This window comes from Phoenix dactylifera, chromosome 3, assembly GCF_051530095.1.
Source record: "Phoenix dactylifera cultivar Ajwa chromosome 3, Ajwa_hap1_PhDact_Kaust_v1.1, whole genome shotgun sequence".
NCBI classification, from domain to species: Eukaryota; Viridiplantae; Streptophyta; class Magnoliopsida; order Arecales; family Arecaceae; genus Phoenix; species Phoenix dactylifera.
In genome coordinates this window covers 40,104,397-40,124,992 of record NC_143192.1, presented here as the reverse complement: position 1 = coordinate 40,124,992, position 20,596 = coordinate 40,104,397, and the positions used below count along the sequence as shown (strand labels likewise).

General features: G+C 39.0%; 1 protein-coding gene across 1 annotated transcript; it reads left to right on the top strand.

The window, feature by feature from the left end:
* The first annotated feature begins 16,002 nt into the window (after positions 1–16,002).
* LOC103696959 (anthocyanin synthase-like) lies at positions 16,003–17,934 on the top strand. The gene is made up of 2 exons (XM_008778696.6): positions 16,003–16,776; positions 17,211–17,934. The coding sequence occupies exons 1-2, from the start codon at positions 16,262–16,264 to the stop codon at positions 17,776–17,778; spliced, it is 1,083 nt and encodes a 360-aa protein (XP_008776918.2). The 5' UTR covers positions 16,003–16,261; the 3' UTR covers positions 17,779–17,934.
* Positions 17,935–20,596: the final 2,662 nt, after the last annotated feature.

Sequence of the window (20,596 nt, the reverse complement as noted above, 5' to 3'; positions counted from 1 at the left end):
TCAAGAATGTAGTTTTTACATCCATTTGGTGAATTACTAAATTATGAATGGATGCTAATTAATGCAATAAGTACTCTAATAGATGAAATTCTAGAAACTGGTGCAAAGGTGTCAAAATAATCAATATCTTTTCTTTATGAGTATCCTTTCGCCACTAATCTTGCTTTAAACTTATCAATTGAATTATCAGGTTTTAATTTTCTTTTAAAAATCCACTTACAACCAATTGATTTAGCACCTGGAGGTAAATCAACTAAGGTCCATGTATGATTAGACATAATAGACTCTATTTCATTATTAATAGCCTCCTTCCAAAAAGGTGCATCAGCTGAAGTTATTGCTTCTTTATAAGTTTGAGGTTCATTATCAACAAGAAAAGTATAAAAGTCATTTCCAAAATTTTTCTCTTTTCTAGTTTTTTTACTTCTTCTTAAATCAACTTCATAATTTTCATGTGCCTCCTTTTCTTGTTTATTATGAGGCAGAGAGTCAACTTTTTCTTTACCTAGTTTCATAGGAAAGATATGTTCAAAGAAATCAGCATTTTTAGATTCTACTATAGTGTTGGGTTCCATAATATTGGATTCACATTTTAATACCAAGAATCTATAAGCAGCACTATTTAATGCATAACTAATAAATAAGCAATCAAAAGTTTTAGGTCCCAACTTTCTTTTCTTTGGTTCAGGTAATAGAACTTTAGCCAAACACCCCCACACTTTAAGATATATAAGGTTAGGTACATGACCTTCCCATAACTCATAGGGTGTCTTACCAGATTTCGTATAAGGTATTCTATTTGAATATGACAAGCAGAGAGAATAGCTTCTCCCCACAAATAAAGAGATACTCCTGAGCTTATTAACATAGCATTCATCATTTCTTTTAGCGTTCTATTTTTATGTTCAACAACTCCATTAGATTCAGGAGAATATGGTGGGGTAATCTCATGAATTATACCTTTATCTTTACAAAATTTATTGAAGAGATTATACTCATATTCTCCTCCTCTATCAGTCCTTATTCTTTTAATTTTCTTATTAAATTTATTTTCTACTTCAGTAACATATTGCTGAAATTTTTCAAAAGTTTCATATTTTGTCCTAAGTAGATATACCTTAGTATATTTAGAATAATCATCAATAAAGGTTATGTAAAATCTTTTTCCTCCTCTAGTTGGAGTGTGTTTCAAATCTCCTAAATCAGAATATATTAATCCAAGCAATTCAGTTTCTCTTTCTATTGACTTATGACTCTTTTTAGTAGATTTAGACTCTACACACACTTCATATTTATCATTCACATTTCCAAAGGTAATGTTATTTAACAAGCCTAGGTCTTTCATTTTCTTGATATAAGAAAAATTAACATGTCCAAATCTACCATGCCATACATCAACAGAATCAATCAAATAAGCAAAAGATGATACATTTTCATTCATAGTTTCGGTTACATTCAAGACAAATAAACCCTGGTTACAATAACCCTTCCCAATGAAAACATTGTTCTTAGTCATTGCAATTTTATCAGACTCAAAATATACTTTAACTCTAGCCTTTCCTAATAAAGAAACAGGTACTAAGTTCCAACGGATATTAGGAACATGCAGCACATCATTCAGGGAAAGGACTTTTGTTGTTGTTAGCTTGAGAAGTACTTTTTCTTTGCTAACCACTGGCGAGGGTCTCGAATCATCCATGAACACTTGTTCTTCGCCTTCATTCAATGGAGTGTAGGAAGTAAACGCACTCCTGTTGCCACCAATATGTCTGGTAGTCCCAGAGTCTACCACCCAGTCCTTTGCTCCCATAACCATGTTGGTTTCAGACACAACTGCAGCAATAATATCTGTCTCCACCAAGTTAGCATTTGGTTTAGCAGATATATCATTCCTTTTTCTAAACCTGCATTGATTAGCATAATATCCAGATTTTCCACAAACAAAACAAGTTCCTTTTCTTTTAAAACCAGGACCTTGGAACTTAGGTTTCTTATCATTTTTGAGATAAGGCTTCTTGGACTTTGAACGAGACCCACCTGGTTTGCTGACTATTACATTGGCTTTGGAAGTCATCTCCTTGGCCAATTATTCTCGGTCTCTGACTCGATTTTGTTCTTCAATTCTAATATGAACAATAACATCTTCAAGACTCATATGTTTTCTTTTGTGTTTCATGCTGTTTTTATAATTTTTCCAAGACACAGGTAATTTTTCAATCAGACAGCCAGCTAGGAAAACTTCTTAAAGTATTAAGTCTTCATTTTTAAGATCAGTGACCAGCCTATGAAAATCATGGATTTGGAATGACACATCCCTATTCTCAGACATTTGAAAGTGCAGAAAATTTCCTATAGCATATTTCTGTACTCCAGCATCTTCTAACACATATTTTTTATTCAGATTTTTCCAAATTTTTGCAGCTTCTTTGTATGAACAGTAGACATCAAAAAGTTCATTGGACAGTGTACTCAGAATTGTGTGCCTACAGATGTTGCCCAAGAAGACAACCCAAGAGGGGGGGGGGGGGGGGGTGAATTGGGTTTGGATTAAATCTCGACCAATTAAAAACTATAATTAGTAATTAACTAAATCTATTGCAAGCAAACTAGTTAAGTTACTAGATGAAGTGAATGAAGAGAGAGAGAGAGGACAGCAGCCAATACAAACACAAACCAATTTATAGTGGTTCGGAGCTAACCCGTGCTCCTATGTCCACTCCCCAAGCTTCACATGGGAGTTCACTATAATCCCTTGGATTACAGCCGGTTGTTTTACAAGTTCACAACCCAACTTGTTGTTTTCGCGAGACCACAATGAACTCGGTCGGTTTTCACAGGCTCACCGACTAGAACCATCCGATTGTTTTTTCGGAATCACAATCGAACCCTTACACCGTTGGTTTTAACCTTGGCTCACCAACAAACCTTACAACCCTTGATTCAATCAGAGGATTGAATCAAGTAAGAAAATAGTTTGGAAAAAGTTACAAGAAAAGCTTCTTAATAAGCAAATATTAATCAATATGAATAGAGTAGAGTTAGAAGCCCTCAAACAGATTTTGGAAGAGGAAGAAGGGGCTTCTCGAACTCTGAGTCTCCTCTTTGAGTGACTGAAGATCTGATGTTAGAGGAAGAGCCTTGAATGCGAAGGGAAGACTTCTAGGAATGTATTGAATGTGTTTCTTCCTTCTTTTGCTTATCTTTTCTCTCAATAGACTCTTGGTAGATGGAAAACACTTAATGCACAAATGGAGTAACTCTCTTAGTGTCTACTACTATTTTTTCAGGCTATTTAAGCAGTCACATTTGAAAACTAGCCGTTAGACACTGATTTGTGGCCGTTCTACACAGTCTGCACCTCCTGACAATGTATCCGTTGGGGTCGGAGTCGACTCGCTCGATCTGGAGTCGACTCGGCTGTTGCTGGAGTCGACTCTTGCTTTACTGGAGACGACTCGCCCACTGTACAGGATTTGAATTAAAGTGCTGTCCCGTTCTGAAGTCGACTCGGCCAAACCTGGAGTCGACTCGCCAATATCCGGAGATGACTCGGCACTTTTGGAGACGGCTCGTTCTCAGGATTCCAGAGATCTATATTTCTGCATTTCTTTCTCGTGTCGACTCGGATCATTTTGGAGTCGACTCGGCTCTCAGAGCCCGAAAACTGATCCTCTGTCTTTGGAGTTGAACTGCCTTGAAGTCGACTCGGATCATCTTGGAGTCGACTCGGCTCTCAGAGCCTGAAAACTGATCCTCTGTCTTTGGAGTTGAACTGCCTTGGAGTCGACTCGGATCATCTTGGAGTCAACTCGGCTGACTTGGGGTCGACTCTCGTATTCTCAGAGTCAACTCGTTCACAGAGTCACTTTGTTTGATTTTCTGCCTTTCAGTCTGCTTTCCTCTGAGAGTCGACTCTTGCTTGTTTAAGAGTCGACTCGCCAAACGTTGGAGTCGACTTGAATTCTTCTGGAGTCGACTCGGTAACAGGATCCATAAAACACTTTTCTGTCTTTCTGTCTGTTACTCCTTGGAGTCGACTCGGAACCGTCGGGAGTCGACTCGGTAAGCATCGGAGTCGACTCGGTGACAGGGTCTGAAATTCATCTTTCTATCTTTCTGTCTGTTCTCAGTTGGAGTCGACTTGTAGTGTACCGGAGTCGACTCGGACTTGTGCCAGAACCTCTGAAACACTTGGAGTCGACTCGAGCTTCAGACTTTGGCTTAATTGAGTTCAGTACTTAGGCAAATGACCTTGAACAAAAGTTCGATGCTCTTAAATATAAATTCATATATATTTGCCTGAGACACTAGATTGAATTCATTAGTATGACATGAAATATACTCAAATGCTTTGAACTCATCAAAATCAAATAGGGGTATAACCAATCACTCCACAATCTCCTCCTTTTTGATGATGACAAAATATTGAGTATTTGTAAAGTGAATTACTCGACCAAAAGGCGATTTATAGTAAAGTTTTGAAATGAATTCATATATCTAGTCATTTAATTTATCCAAAATTGATAGGTATGAATCAGTAAATCCTGAAATTAAAGCTTTCCATTTCATTTGAAATTATATAAGCCTTCATATCATGCAATCAATTGTTTGGCTTATATGTGTTTAATGAATTTGCTTTCTTAAGATTTCAGATTCTCCCCCTCAACATATGCATTCAATTTTGTTTAGGTTCTCTGAATTTTTTTTTAATGTCTTGAAGCTTTTGAGCTTAAATTCTTACTTTCAGAGAAAAAATCTGACAATTTGTTCTTGAGTATGATTCAACTAATCTCCGAATATTCCTTGAATAGATTCTACAGATTACTCCTTGAGGAGCCCCAACAGAGAGATAATGAGCCTCGAGGTATCGAATCCACTAAGAACAAATTACTTTTTGCTTTAAGGATTTTCTTTTTAGTGATTCCCTTTACATTTCAATTCATCATATTTTCTCCCCCTTTTTGTCATCATAGCAAAAAGGCACAAAACACAGAAAAGTATAAGAACTCAAATTGCACAGTTTTGAAAGAAAATTTCTACTCATTGTATTAAAGTTAGATTTGAGTACAAGTGTGATTACATAACAGAAAAAGTTCTCAAGGGACTGTACATCATAAAATCAGATAAAAATACACTAGGTTTTCTTTGTAGTGGAGGATGTGGCTCCCGTACTCAGTCTAGTGTGTTTCATGACCATGCTTAGCCCTTCAGAGACGTTCCCTAGTTGTTCGATAATTTTCGAGGTGGCCCTAGACTGTATCGAAGTGAACTGGATCAGACTTTTCTGGAGGGTGTCAAGTTTGGAGATCAAGGCATGTGCTAGCCTTTCTGCACCCTGACTTTGGCTACCAAGTTCATTTCTGATGCTATCTCGCATCTTCCTCGTGTCATCCTTTACGTCACTCATATTCCAATATTGAGCTTGGACAAGGCTCCTGATGTTGTAGATTTCCTCCTTCAGGTCTGCAACCATCTTGGACACGGCTGCTAAGGAGGGAACAACTTCAGAGGAGGGAGTACTGAGTGGACCTCAGAGCTCTCTCAACAAGTCATCTCTCAGCTCCCTCACAATCTCCTGTCTCATCTCCCGGAGTTGCTCAGAGCTGATCCGAACTTCCAGGGGCTGCTGAGGTGGTGGTGCAGTAGAGGGTCCAGCTGAAGTGGATGGGAATGATGGACCAGATGTGGAAGAAAAAGTGGGAGGAGCTATGTAGTGGTCCTGGTCATGATCAGGACTAGGTGAGTGATGAGTGGTAGGGTCGGATGGTGTGGATGAAGAAGTTTTTCTAACCTAGATATTGTCGACTTTATGGAACCCCATTCTGTGGAGAGTCCCCTCACCCATGTGATCAGTGTTACGAAGTGAACGAGAGGGTTCCCTCTCAGGAATAGGGACCTCTAACTCCCTAAAGAAGAGTGTGAATAGCATGCCATAAGGGAGACTCAATCTAGGTTTATCTAGGGGTTCACAGATATATTTGTAGATAAGTTTGGGGAAGTTGATGGGAGTGTCTTGGAGAATGTGGAACATCAATGCTAGGTCTCTCTCGGAGATGAAGTCAAACCTACCTGTTTTGGAAAAGAGAGTCCTAGAAATAATACTTAGGAGGAGCCGCATTTCAGCTGAAAGCTGATTTGCAAACACCTTCTCTATTGGGGATTGAGGTGGGCTCCCTAAGACGGCCGTAAGGACTTCAGTCCTATCATGGGGATGAGTGGAAAAGATCCTTTCTCGGAAGAGATGGAGGATTCGAGCAATAAAGTCCTCCGAGATAAAAACAGGGACACCCGCTACGGTTCCCAGGATACCACCACTACCTCGGGCTACAGTCCCATAAGATTTCTAACTAATCCTGGGTAAGTAGGGAGGTCTAACGAACAAAACAACTCTAACCCTTGAGCCCTAAGATGATGCCCTAGGGTGAACCCTTCCCGGGAGAGGAAGTCAAAGTTGACTTTTCTTCTGGTAGAAACTGCCCTTCCGGCGCACGGACGTGAGGGAACCGCAAAGGCGGGGAAGAAACCGGAGGTGGTGGCCTCACGGGTTCGTTCCGTGCCTTGGACCGTCACTCGGCGCCGCTCACGGAGAGAGGTCTCTTCCAGCTCGGGACAACGGTTTTTCTAGGCATTTTGATCTAAAAATCGAGGGATGGACAAGAGAAATGGAAGAAAACTCGAGGGAGATGACCTAGAACGGGTCGGAGACGAGGTCGGAGACGACTCTAGGGTTTTGAACAGTGGCGGCCGAAAATAGAAGTGAGGAATAAACATTTTGATTAGGGTTAAAAATCGGATTTCCGACCTCGAGTCGACTCTGGTATGTCGCGAGTCGACTCGACCTCGAGTCGACTCCTAAATATGCGCGAGTCGACTCCTCCATGAGCCGACTCTAAAATCTATTTGAGTCAACTCGAACTCTGGCACATAACCAAAAAACTTGTTATTACCATGCCAAAGGAGATAGTTATAGAAATATCTAAGATTTAAGATCTGATTTGATGACCATAGATAAGAAATCCTATATCTAACATAAGCTAATCATCAAAATCAATCAATTAGAGGAGAGTATCACAAGAATGGATCAATCACTCCTAACCCTCTTCTAAGAATACAAAATTGATCTTCACTCAAGGATTTTGTGAAGATATCAGCAAGTTGATCATCAGTGCAAACAAATTCAAGCATTACATCACCATTTAACACATGATCTCTTATGAAGTAATGTCTTATCTCAATATGTTTTCTTGAGTGTTGAATTGGATTTTTAGTTAGATTTATGGTACTTGTATTATCACAATTTATGGAAATCTTATCTTGTTTAATGCCATAATCTTCAAGTTGTTGCTTGATCCATAAAATTTGAGCACAACAACTCCCGGCAGCAACATATTCGGCTTCAGCCGTAGATAGTGCAACCGAGTTTTGTTTCTTGCTAAACCATAAAATTAAGTTTTCTCCTAAAAATTAACAAGACCCGCTGGTACTTTTTCTATCAAGTTTACAACCAGCGAAGTATGAATCAGTGTACCCTATTAAATTTATGCTTGATTCTTTAGAGTACCATAGACCTATGTTTTTTGTTCCTATGAGATATTTAAAAATTCTCTTAACTGCAATTAGGTGTGATTCTTTAGCATTAGATTGATATCTAGCATACATGCATACACTAAATATAATATCAGGTCTACTTGCTGTAAGATACAGTAAAGATCCTATCATACCTCTGTACAGCTTTTGATCAACTGATTTACCTGATACATCTTTGTCTAGTTTGCATGATGAGCTCATGGGGGTGCCAATTGACTTATTTTCATCCATATCAAACTTCTTTAGCATTTTCTTGATGTATTTAGCTTGATTGATGAAAATCTCTTTCTTGGATTGTTTGATTTGAAGTCCGAGGAAGTAGTTCAATTCTTCCATCATGCTCATCTCAAATTCACTCTGCATTAACTCAGCAAACTCTTCGCAAAGACGATTGTTAGTAGCACCGAAAATAATATCATCTACATAAATCTGCACTACCAACATATTTTTGTTTTCCTTTTTCAAAAATAGAGTTGTATCAATATTTTCTCTAGAAAATTCATGGTCTAATAGAAATTTGCTAAGTCTTTCATACCATGCTCTAGGGGCTTGTTTTAAACCATAAAGTGCTTTGTTTAGTTTATAAACATGATTGGGGTATTGATGATTCTCAAAACCAGAAGATTGTTCTACATAAACTTTCTCATTAATATACCTATTCAAGAAGGCACTTTTTACATTCATTTGGAATAATTTGAAATCTTTATTGCATGCAAATGCTAGTAACAATCTAATTGCCTCAAATCTAGCTACAGAAGCAAAAGTCTCATCAAAATCTATACATTCTTCTTGATTATAGCCCTTTGCTACTAGTCTAGCCTTGTTCCTAATCATAATTCCATTTTCATCAAGTTTATTTTTGTATATCCATTTAGTTCCTATTATTGAGTATTCAGTGGGTCTTTCAACTAAGTTCCATACTTTATTTCTTGTAAATTAGTTAAGTTCCTCTTGCATAGCATTTATCCAATTTACATCACTCTCAGCTTCTTCTATGTTTTTAGGTTCTAAATGTGAAACAAATGCAAGATGATTATTTAAGTTCCTAAAAGAGGCTATAGTTCTAACAGGTTGAGATGGATCATCTAAGATTAATTCTTTAGGGTGACCATGAGCATACCTCCAAGCCTTAGTAAGCCCATGATCAACAATTGCCTCTTGGTTTGTTGATGTATCTCCAATATGTTTCGGTTCATTTTCTTGTAATGTCATGTCATTCATCTTTTCCTCAAGTATCCCTGCATCATCATCAAAAGCTACTCTCTTGCTAGAAGAGACATCATTAGTATCATCAAAAACAACATGTATAGACTCTTCAATAACAAGGATTCTTTTGTTAAAGACTTTATAAGCTTTACTTGATGTAGAATATCCCCAAAAGATACCTTCATCAGATTTGGAATCAAATTTGCCTAAGTTATCTTTGCCATTATTACGAATGAAACACCTACACCCAAAAACATGAAAATAGTTTACTTTGGGCTTTCTATCTCTCCAAAGTTCATAAGGTGTTTTCTTTATAATTGGTCTTAATAAAACTCTATTTAATATATGACATGATGTGTTAATGGCTTCTCCCCAAAAATATTTAGGGAGGTTACTTTCACACAACATGGTTCTAGCCATTCCTCTAGGGTTCTATTCTTTCTTTCCACAACTCCATTTTGTTGTGGTGTCCTAGGTGCAGAGAAATTATGAGTTATTTCCTTTTTACTACAGAATTCATCAAATAGATGATTTTCAAATTCTGTTCCATGATCACTCCTAATAGCTATAACTGAAGTATTTCTTGAGTTGGTTACTTCCTTATGAAATTTCTTAAATACAGAAAATGCTTCATCTTTATGAGCTAAAAACATGACCCATGTGTATCTAGAAAAATCATCTATAATGACAAGACCATACTTGTTTTCACCAAGGCTTGTGGTTCTAGTTGGTTCAAAAAGATCCATGTGAAATAGTTCAAGGGGTCTAGCAGTAGAGACACAAATTATGGATTTAAAGGAACTTTTAGATTGTTTGTCATATTGACATGCTTCACAAATTTTATTTTTCTCAAATTTTAGCTTTGACAAACCAATCACGGAATCTCTTTTAACTAATTTAGATATTGTATCCATACTTGCATAACCTAATTTATGGTGCCATAACCAACTTGCATCACTAACCTTAGTGTCATTAGCTACTAAGCAAGGACTATTTTTAGCAAGATCTTTAAGATCTACTACATAAACGTTACCACGTCTAATTCCTTTAAATACTAAGCCATTGTCAATTGAGTTGGTTATGATGCATAAAGATGGCTTAAACAAAACATCAAAATCTCTATCACATAATTGACTAACGCTAAGTAAGCTATGCTTAAGACCATCTACAAATCGTACATTATCAACGAAGGTTGAAGCGATGATTTGTACTTTATCTATACCAATGATGTGACCTTGGTTATTGTCTCCAAAAGTCACAGCACCTTTCTTTTTAGGCTCTAGGGTGAAGAATTGCTCCTTGTCATCCGTCATGTATCTTGAGCAGCCACTATCCAAGTACCAACAGTTTTTATCGACCTTGGCTGCAAGACACTCCTACACAAGGAAATCATACAATTTTAGGTACCTAAGCTTTCTTGGGTCCTTTAAGGTTAGTAATGTTGGTTCCTTTTGGAACCCAAATCTTTTTAATCTTTCTTTTAATTTCAGGGTTTTTGTGGTTACACATATTGGCTATATGTCCTACTTTACCACAACGGAAATAAGTTGCATTTCTGGTTTTACTTTCTCCAGCTTTTACAAAGAAGTTTTTAAGAAATTTTTGTTTGTTGTTAGGCTTATACCCTAAGCCAGCTTTACTAAATACAGCTCTTTGACTATTAAGTATCATGTCTAGTTTTTCAGAACTAAAGGTAAACTTCTCAACTATAGGTTTATACTTTTCAAGTTCTTTTGTTAAGTTTAGTTTTTCTGTTTTTAGTAAATTTAGATCTTTTGTAAAGTTATCTTTTAGAGTTCGGTTACTATTTTTAAGTTCTGAAACTTCCTTAGTTAGTCTTTCGTTTTCTTTAATTAAAGTATTAGTTTTTTGAGTTAGCATTTGGTTGCTTGTTTTAAGTTCTAAATTTTCTTTGATGATAGAATCCTTGTTCTTAATTAATTTATCGTACTTATGAGTGTGAGATTGATTAGTTAGTTTTAATTCTTTATTTTTAAGGTTTATTGTCTTATATTCATCCATTAGTTCATTAAAAGTATCATACAATTCATCAAAGGTAAAATCTAAATGTGTTTCAGATATTACCTCATTATCATTTGCCATGAAGCAAAAATTTGCTTTTTCCTCTTGTTCCTCATCCGATGATGATGAAGATTGATCGGAGTCTATCAAGGTAGAGACAAGAGCTTTCTTCTTCTTGTATTTGCTGCCCTTCTTCAGCAAGGGATAGTCGATTCTGAAATGTCCCGGCTTCTTGCATTCATAGCAACCGATTCCCTCACTTTCCTTTTTTCTTACCTTTATCATTGTTGTAGGAACTTGAGGAACCTCTCTTCTGATGAAAGGACTTCTTTTGATTGATGAATCTTCTGAACTTTCGTACAAGAAGAGCCTCATCTTCATCTCCCTCATTGTCTTCTTCTTCACTGCTGCTACTGCAAGAGGGATTCTTGTTAGAAGAAATAGACTTAAGGACAATTATCTTTTTCTTGTGGGAGGACTCTTCTTCACTGTGTTGCTTCATTGTGAGCTCATGTGTCATCAAAGATCCAAGGAGCTCTTCGAGTGCCAGCTTGTTCAAGTCTTTAGCTTCTTGGATCGCCGTTACCTTGGCTTTCCATGACCTTGGTAAAGATCGAAGAACTTTTCTGACAAGGTCACTGTTAGTATAACTTTTGCCAAGGTTTTTTAGGCCATTGCCAATATCAGTAAATCTAGTAAACATGTAAGTGATAGTTTTATTAGATTCCATTTTGAATAGTTCATACTTATGAACTAGCATATTTATTTTGGATTCCTTGACTTGATTCGTGCCCTCGTGGGTTACTTCAAGTCTATCCCATATCTTTTTTGCAGAATTGCAAGTAGAGATTCTATTGAATTCATTAGGGTCTAAGGCACAAAATAACACATTCATTGCTTTGGCATTTAGTTGTGCCTTCCTTTTATCACTATCATCCCAATTTTTTTTAAGCTTGGGTATATAAATGTTATCTACACAGTTAGAAGGAATATATGGTCCATTAACTATGATACTCCAAACATCATAGTCTTGGGCTTGGATAAATATCCTCATTTTAGCCTTCCAATAAGTGTAGTTAGTTCCATTGAAGAATGGAGGCCTATTGGTGGATTGCCCATCACTAAGAGAAGATCCAAAAGGGGTTGTCATTTTGATCTTTTACTCTTTTAATATAAGAGCTCTAGCTCTGATACCACTTGTTGCCTAAGAAGACAACCCAAGAGGGGGGGTGAATTGGGTTTGGATTAAATCTCGACCAATTAAAAACTATGATTAGTAATTAACTAAATCTATTGCAAGCAAACTAGTTAAGTTACTAGATGAAGTGAATGAAGAGAGAGAGAGAGAGGACAGCAGCCAATACAAACACAAATCAATTTATAGTAGTTCGGAGCCAACCCTTGCTCCTACGTCCACTTCCCAAGCTTCACTTGGGATTCACTATAATCCCTTGGATTACAGCCGGTTGTTTTACAAGTTCACAACCCAACTTGTTGTTTTCGCGAGATCACAACGAACTCGGTCGGTTTTCACAGGCTCACCGACTAGAACCATCCGATTATTTTTTCGAGATCAAAATCGAAAGTTTTAACCTTGGCTCACCAACAAACTTTACAACCCTTGATTCAATCCCCTGATTGAATCAAGTAAATAATAGTTTGGAAAAAGTTACAAGGAAAGCTTCTTAATAAGCAAATATTAACCAATATGAATAGAGTAGAGTTAGAAGCCCTCAAACAGATTTTGGAAGAGGAAGAAGGGGCTTCTCGAACTCTGAGTCTCTTCTTTGAGTGCACTGAAGATCTGATGTCAGAGAAAGAGCCTTGAATGCGAAAGAAAGACTTCTAGGAATGTATTGAATGCGTTTCTTCCTTCTTTTGCTTGTCTTTTCTCTCAATAGACTCTTGGTAGATGGAAAACACTTAATGCACAAATGGAGTAACTCTCTTAGTGTCTACTACTGTTTTCTCAGGCTATTTAAGCAGTCACATTTGAAAACTAGCCGTTAGACACTGATTTGTGGCCGTTCTGCACAGTCTGCACCTCCTGACAATGTATCCGTTGGGGTCGGAGTCGACTCGCTCGATCTGGAGTCGACTCTTGCTTTACTGGAGACGACTCGCTCACTGTACAGGATTTGAATTAAAGTGCTGTCCCGTTCTGAAGTCGACTCGGCCAAACCTGGAGTCGACTCGCCAATATCCGGAGATGACTCGGCACTTTTGGAGACGGCTCGTTCTCAGGATTCCAGAGATCTATATTTCTGCATTTCTTTCTCGTGTCGACTCGGATCATTTTGGAGTCGACTCGGCTCTCAGAGCCCGAAAACTGATCCTCTGTCTTTGGAGTCGACTCGGATCATCTTGGAGTCGACTCGGCTCTCAGAGCCTGAAAACTGATCCTCTGTCTTTGGAGTTGAACTGCCTTGGAGTCGACTCGGATCATCTTGGAGTCGACTCGGCTGACTTGGGGTCGACTCTCGTATTCTCAGAGTCAACTCGTTCACAGAGTCACTTTGTTTGATTTTCTGCCTTTCAGTCTGCTTTCCTCTAAGAGTCGACTCTTGCTTGTTTAAGAGTCGACTCGCCAAACGTTGGAGTCGACTTGAATTCTTCTGGAATCGACTCGGTAACAAGATCCATAAAACACTTTTCTGTCTTTCTGTCTGTTACTCCTTGGAGTCGACTCGGAACCGTCGGAAGTCGACTCGGTAAGCATCGAAGTCGACTCGGCGACAGGGTCTGAAATTCATCTTTCTGTCTTTCTGTCTGTTCTCGGTCGGAGTCGACTCGTAGTGTACCGGAGTCGACTCGGGCTTGTGCCAGAACCTCTGAAACACTTGAAGTCGACTCGTAATCTTCCGGAGTCGACTCGAGCTTCAGACTTTGGCTTAATTGAGTTCAGTACTTAGCCAAATGACCTTGAACAAAAGCTCGATGCTCTTAAATATAAATCACATATATTTGCCTGAGACACTAGATTGAATTCATTAGTATGACATGAAATATACTCAAATGCTTTGAGCTCATCAAAATCAAATAGGGGTATAACCAATCACTCCACAACAGATCTTATTTCCATGTTCCCACTCTTTGAATTTAGTGTCAAAATCTTCAGACCCTTCTATCGGTTTTGACTGATTTAAATACCGAGCAAAATTAAGCATATCCAATGCAGAATAAACACGTTCTTGCCATCTCTTAAAATACATACCATTGAAACTCTCAATCTTAGAAGTATTAGGAATTGATCTAGCAGTAATCATAGCAGAATCCATGTTGATCTATTCTTAAGATTATTGTAAAAATAATAGATAGAAAGAAGAAAGAACTTATCAGTTGAGGCGTGATTTCACTGTCCTTAAGAATAGATCGCGCCCCTCGGAGAATGAATCTCAATATAGCAGGTAATGGCGGCCTATCCTTCAGGATACAACAACTGGATCACTCCAAGCGTACACTCGCAGTTGCAGTGATTCTGTAGAACAGCCCCGAACCGCGCTCTCGGGAAGACAGAACAGAGGCCTCGAGAAATCATAGAGAGGATAAGATTTTTCTTATCTTAATCCTCAGATCTGATAGAGTTTAAAAAAGAAAGGAAGAGGCGTTTTTTAAAAGACACGGCGTTTTACCAAAAGACAAAACAAAACAGTTTTAAAATTTAAATTCGATGATTGAGCGTGACGCACCCGGTTAAACGTTTGCGAATCGGATTCGTCAATTTTGGCTTGGACCTCCATTGGGCTCGTGCGCGCGCAGACAACTTACTTTCTTTGCTTCACCAAGTTAAAAGGTTGAATACTATATAAATACCTTTAGAGTTTTCTCTTTCCAATGTGGGACTAAAGAAGTACACTAGACAAAAGGCAAAAGACAAGAAGGGCAGAATTGGAATTTTGAAATATTCCAACATTAACTAGTAAGATAACATTTATAGTATTGTGTATTACTCTTTTCAATATGTATATGTATAATATGATTTCTAGAAAGTCTCAATATATCCCTGTCAAGAGTCTTGCAGAAAAAGGGGATAAGATGGTGTCAGAATATCTACGTACTGATTAAATACATGTTGATACTTGCTAAGATATTGCAATACATCACCAGTTAAAACGAGATAAACTTGGTTAAAAGCCTATCTCATGATTGATGATTACTAGTCATTAGAATTTACTCTATGAACTAGAAATTACTATGGACAAAATTGAAAGGAAATCAACCAACATTTATCCAAGAGAAACGCCAACTAATAAGTTACATTTTTCGATGCATTAATATCCTTTGAAATAATGGGGATGATCCAAAAACCCCAATAACGCGGTTAACTATTTCAAGATAGTCCCATGCGTCCTTTAAATGTGCATTGAATTTCTATGATAAAATGCTAGCTGAAAGTCAGACTTTGTTTCTTAACACACTCGTATCTCGCAATGTGAGAAGCGATAGAGGCTGGTGGACACTTGCTAGATGAGTTTGCCTGCATACGCACAGAAGATGGCTGCTCCTTGCAAGTGGTTAATTAGAGGCATGACTGTAGATGATTAGGAAAGGAGGTTGGATTTTGGTAGCAGTTGGAATGTTAAACATGGAAGGATCGAAGAAGAGGCAATGTTTATGTTCTGAAGTCCTGTAGTGGGTTTACCAATGGATTCTAGTCCTGTGTAAGCTCAAAAATCCAGTGGCTAATGTATGCTTTCACCAGGGCAAAGGGGACATTTGCCCCTCTCCCCTGTTATTCCTGGTTCTGTCCAAGTTGACAGCAGCAAGGACAAAATTATCTCTGAAAAAAAAAGCATATATATATATATATATATATATATATATATAAAATTCTGAATATCAAAAGAGAGAGATTTTTTTTTTTCTAAAAATAAAAGTATCATACATAATATATACGAATATAATATAAAAAAATCAAAAAGCAATGCATGAAGGAGAGAGGAATCCTTTTCGCAAAATGTAACGAATGCATGAAGCACGGCCGCAGACTGTACGTTGGGGAAAGCGCGCGGTTGGTGGTCACGTGCTCCCACTCTCTTGGGTAGGTGGCGTCCCAAAAGGGCGCCCGAAACCTATCGCCCAGTCAAACCCACCACTCTTTCGCCGGGATCTAGACCCTACGTGCCTCCCGGCATCCGCTGGCCCAACACTGTTCTTTGATCCTTCTCCCTTTTCTCTATTGGAACCACTTCTCTAAAAAAAAATCCAAAATCAAACAACGTACTCATGAAACCTGTTTGGTGGAGTAGTTGGCAGAACCATGCGCTAATGCTACAGCCATTCCCCTCTCCCCATCTGTTTTCCTTGTTCCGATCTCTCTATATATACACCTTAGTGCGGCCCCTTTGGGCCACAGCATTCCAGCCTTCAAACACTTCCAAACAGAGATCAAGAAGAGGGTGCGTTTGTGCGTGTGAAAAACACAGAGAGGGAGGGAGAGAGAGTGATGGCAACCAAGGTGGCGTCGGCGGCGCCGAGAGTGGAGAGCCTGGCAAAGAGCGGGCTGGAGGCCATCCCGACCGAGTATGTCCGCCCGGAGTCTGAGCGGCTCGACCTCGGGGACGCGTTCGAGGAGGAGAAGAAGGCCGAGGAGGGGGCCCAGATCCCCGTGGTGGACCTCAAGGGGTTCGACTCAGAGGACGAGGCGGTGCGGCGGGCTTGCGTGGAGGAGGTGCAGAGGGTGGCGTCGGACTGGGGGGTGATGCACATCGTCAACCATGGCATCCCTCTGGAGCTCATCGAGAAGGTGAGGAGGGTGGGGAAGGAGTTCTTTGATCTGCCCATCGAGGAGAAGGAGAAGTATGCGAATGACCAGTCGACGGGGAAGATCGCCGGCTACGGGAGCAAGCTGGCGAATAATGAGAGCGGGAGGCTGGAGTGGGAGGACTACTTCTTTCACCTTATCTTTCCGCATGACAAGGCCGATAAGTCCGTTTGGCCCAAGCACCCTGCCGACTACGTGTAAGCCTCTCTTTAAAATTCTGAGGAGTTTCCTATGAATTCTAGGAAGTATTTTTTCTCTCTTGTTCGTCTTTAAAGATTACCACGCCTCAGCTAAATCGGAGGATTCGAAGTCTCAATCAGGTGGAAGGTTTTAAATGAGATTCGGATCATTTTCTAAAGCACACACCTTAGTGGGTCGCATGAACCCTAGCTAGCCTTAACTGCCATGGGTGAAACATTAAGATTCAAATCTATCTAGCTCTCTGACTCTGATATAATTAACCATCAAATGACTTCACCAGCAGGCTAAGCTGCCTGCCACCTTCAGTTGTACTAATTTGCGTGCATTATATCCATGCTTCCTTCTTTTTTCTTTTCTTTTTTTGTTTGCGTTCGTGGTTGTTCTCACTGTTTGTCAAACATATCTTTGAGGAATATCACTGCTGGTGCAGTGAGGTAATGAAGGAGTTCGCCGAACGGCTTAGGGGGGTTGTGTCCAAGATGCTGGTAATGCTCTCCCTGGGTCTGGGACTGGAAGAGGGGAAGCTAGAGAAGGAACTGGGAGGCATGGAGGACCTCCTGCTCCAGATGAAGATCAACTACTACCCCAAGTGCCCTCAGCCAGACCTCGCCCTGGGTGTGGAGGCCCACACCGATGTGAGCTCCCTCTCCTTCATCCTCCACAACATGGTGCCCGGTCTGCAGGTCTACAAAGACAACAAGTGGGTCACCGCCAAGTGCGTCCCCGACTCCATGATCGTCCACATCGGCGACACCCTCGAGATCCTCAGCAATGGCACCTACAAGAGCATCCTCCACCGGGGCCTCGTCAACAAGGAGAAGGTCCGGATCTCTTGGGCGGTCTTCTGCGAGCCTCCCAAGGAGAAGATCGTTCTCAAGCCACTTCCGGAGCTCGTCACCGACAAGACGCCCCCCAAGTTCCCCCCTCGCACCTTCGCTCAGCACCTCCAGTACAAGCTCTTCAAGAAGACTCAGGAGGACTTCGTTTCTCCTAAGTGAGACTGCACTGTGATCTTTTCTCCGAAGTCCAAGGTCTAGCCGTTGGGGTCGATCGGTTTTTTACCTTCCAGTGATTTTGAGTTACGTCAATGTGTGCCGCCGTGATAGTCCTTGCGTAATTCCTTATGTATGAAGCTTGCTTGATGTCGTGGTCTATATGTTTTGGATCTTTTGTAACGAATAAAATAATCGACACCTAAAGTTATCATTAAAAAAATGCACATTAATGCGTTTTATTATTATTATTATTATTATTTATTATTTTTTTGCTAAAACGGAAATATCATATCAAGCATACACGGATACAGCCAAAAAAAAATTAAAAAATAATACATCTTGGAGAACACTAGGCAAATTATCATCAATTTATCAAATTTTAATTTTATTTTTTATAAAAACAAGATTTCAGATTTTTTTCGAATGCTAGAAATAATTTTGCCATCTTCAATAGCACCGGCGATAATACGAGCAGCTGTGTGGCTCTTCCACGATCTCCCGACCCTACATCCACTTTAAACGCTCAATCTAGTAGAATTATGTAGATAAATAAAAATACGTAAAAAAAATATTGTAGCCCATGAGCTAGTCATAAGCAAAATATTTAAAGACTTTTTTTAAATAGTAACAAAGAAAGGAAGGCCCGCCCTTCAATTTTATTAGTTTTTATGGACTCCACAACCGTCATCATCCACTTAAGGCTCGTTTGGTTCGCGGAAAAAGAAGGGGGGAAAGTATGGTCAACGGAAAAGTAATGAGATACCTCTTGTTTGGTTGGAGTTTTCAAAGGAGAGAGACAGAAAAGTTGTATTCCCATGGAAATATGATTCCCACATTTCATGAAAAATTACTTTCTCATGTTTCACATGGAAAAGTGAGGCGGAAATCACTCCATTTTTATTTTTTTCCAAAAAGGCCCTTCAGCATTAAAGAAGCATTAAAAAGACATTAAAGACCTAATTTTTATTAAGGGCATAATAGAAATTATACATAACTTTCCCAACAAAGTGGATGGCCAACCAAATATAAGCATTTTGAAAATTTGTCACTTTTTCATGGTCAACCAAACATGCCAAAAATACTTTCCTAGGCATCCTCTTCCTAAGAATATGTTTCTCAAGAATTATATTCCCAGGAAGGGCAATGTTTCCCGCGAACCAAACGAGCCCTTAGATACATCTTTTATTGATAACCAAGGTGAGCCTTACTCTCTTCCCAAACCATTGATTATTGTCAACACTAGATAAAATAAAATAAAATAATTATATGAAATAATTTTAAAATAATTTGATAAGACCGATCTACATCCTCATCCTTTCATCCAATGATCGGTAGATGATGCACTACCAACGTATAGGTCCTTCTTTGCTTCTTTTGTTGAAAAAGATATAAAAAGGTGCATTAACATTTCCATTGTTGGTATTTCCCTCGATGAATTTATAAAACTATTGGATGTCTTGAATCTGATGAGACCTCCATCAACAAGGACAAGTTATTATGGACATCGGCTTCTAATGACATATATATTTTTTTTGATTAAAGCGGCTACTCATCTCATATGGATCGAACACTTCTAGTAATATCTTCACTATAAACTCTTATTAAATATAAATTCATCAATTTTGGTGGTTTATTGGGCTTCACTCATATTTGTGGGCATCCAAGGAAGATTCTTAACCGTCAATTATTGGAAGATGAGATATTGGCCATGTCTACCAACTTAATTATGCTCTTTGCCATGCCAGGTAGGAAGTAAATTGCTTTAAATTGTTCTTATCTTGTCCATATTCTTTGCAGATCTAGAAATTCTTCAAGATATTCATCTCTTTTTGGAGAGTTTGGCATGGTTTTCAGACATCCTTGCTGCATCCATTTGGTGGAATATTTATAAGGAACCCGAGATATTCAGTTTGACTGCCAAGGCTCCAACTCCAAGGTCACTAATGGAGGAAATTGGCCGCCCATGAAATAAAAGGCTTTTAGTTTATGACAATAAGTTTCCTTTGAAGTTTCATTTTTTCAGATCCTTGATTACTTAGATTTCTATCTTTTCTCTTATAAATCTAGGAAAGAATAAGATGCTATCTTTACATCAATGGACACTTACTATTCTTTAACCATTCATTCTCCATCCATGCTTAGGAGCCTATTTTATTCCTCTATTAAGCAACATCCTTTCCTAAACAAGGCATACACGAATACCATCTTATGGGCAGATGCCAAAGTACATATCGTAATTAGGGATGGCAAAATATGATTCGACCCGCCAACCCGACGCGTGTTCGACCCGCCATAAACAGGTTTGGGTTTAGCCTAAACAGGTCGACCCGTTTAACCTGTTTATTAATTGGGTCGGATACGAGTTTTAGATGTCGGACCCGTTTAAACCGTTTAACTCGTTTAACTGTTGGACAGGTTAAACGGGTCTAAACAAGTTTAAACAGGTTGGGTTGGGCAGGTTAAATAGGTTAAACAGATCGGATCGGGTTGGGTAAACAAGTTACCTGTTTATTAAACAGGTTAAACGGGTCGGGTCGGATTACCTGTTTAATAAACAGGTCAGGTTCAGGTTGTAATTTCTGACCTGTTTAATAAACAGGTCAGGTTCAGGTTTATGATTTTCTGACCCGACCTGCATGTGACCCGACCCATTTATGATCCGACTCGACCCGATTGCCACCCTTATTCGTAATGTGAAAATATTTTTCTCAACCTTCATATCATGCCGATCTTAAATTTTATTAGCTTACACATTCAATCTCCGAATTGGCACCTTCCTCTGCGCCCCCAACTCCTAAATCCCAAATATTGCGTGGTTGTC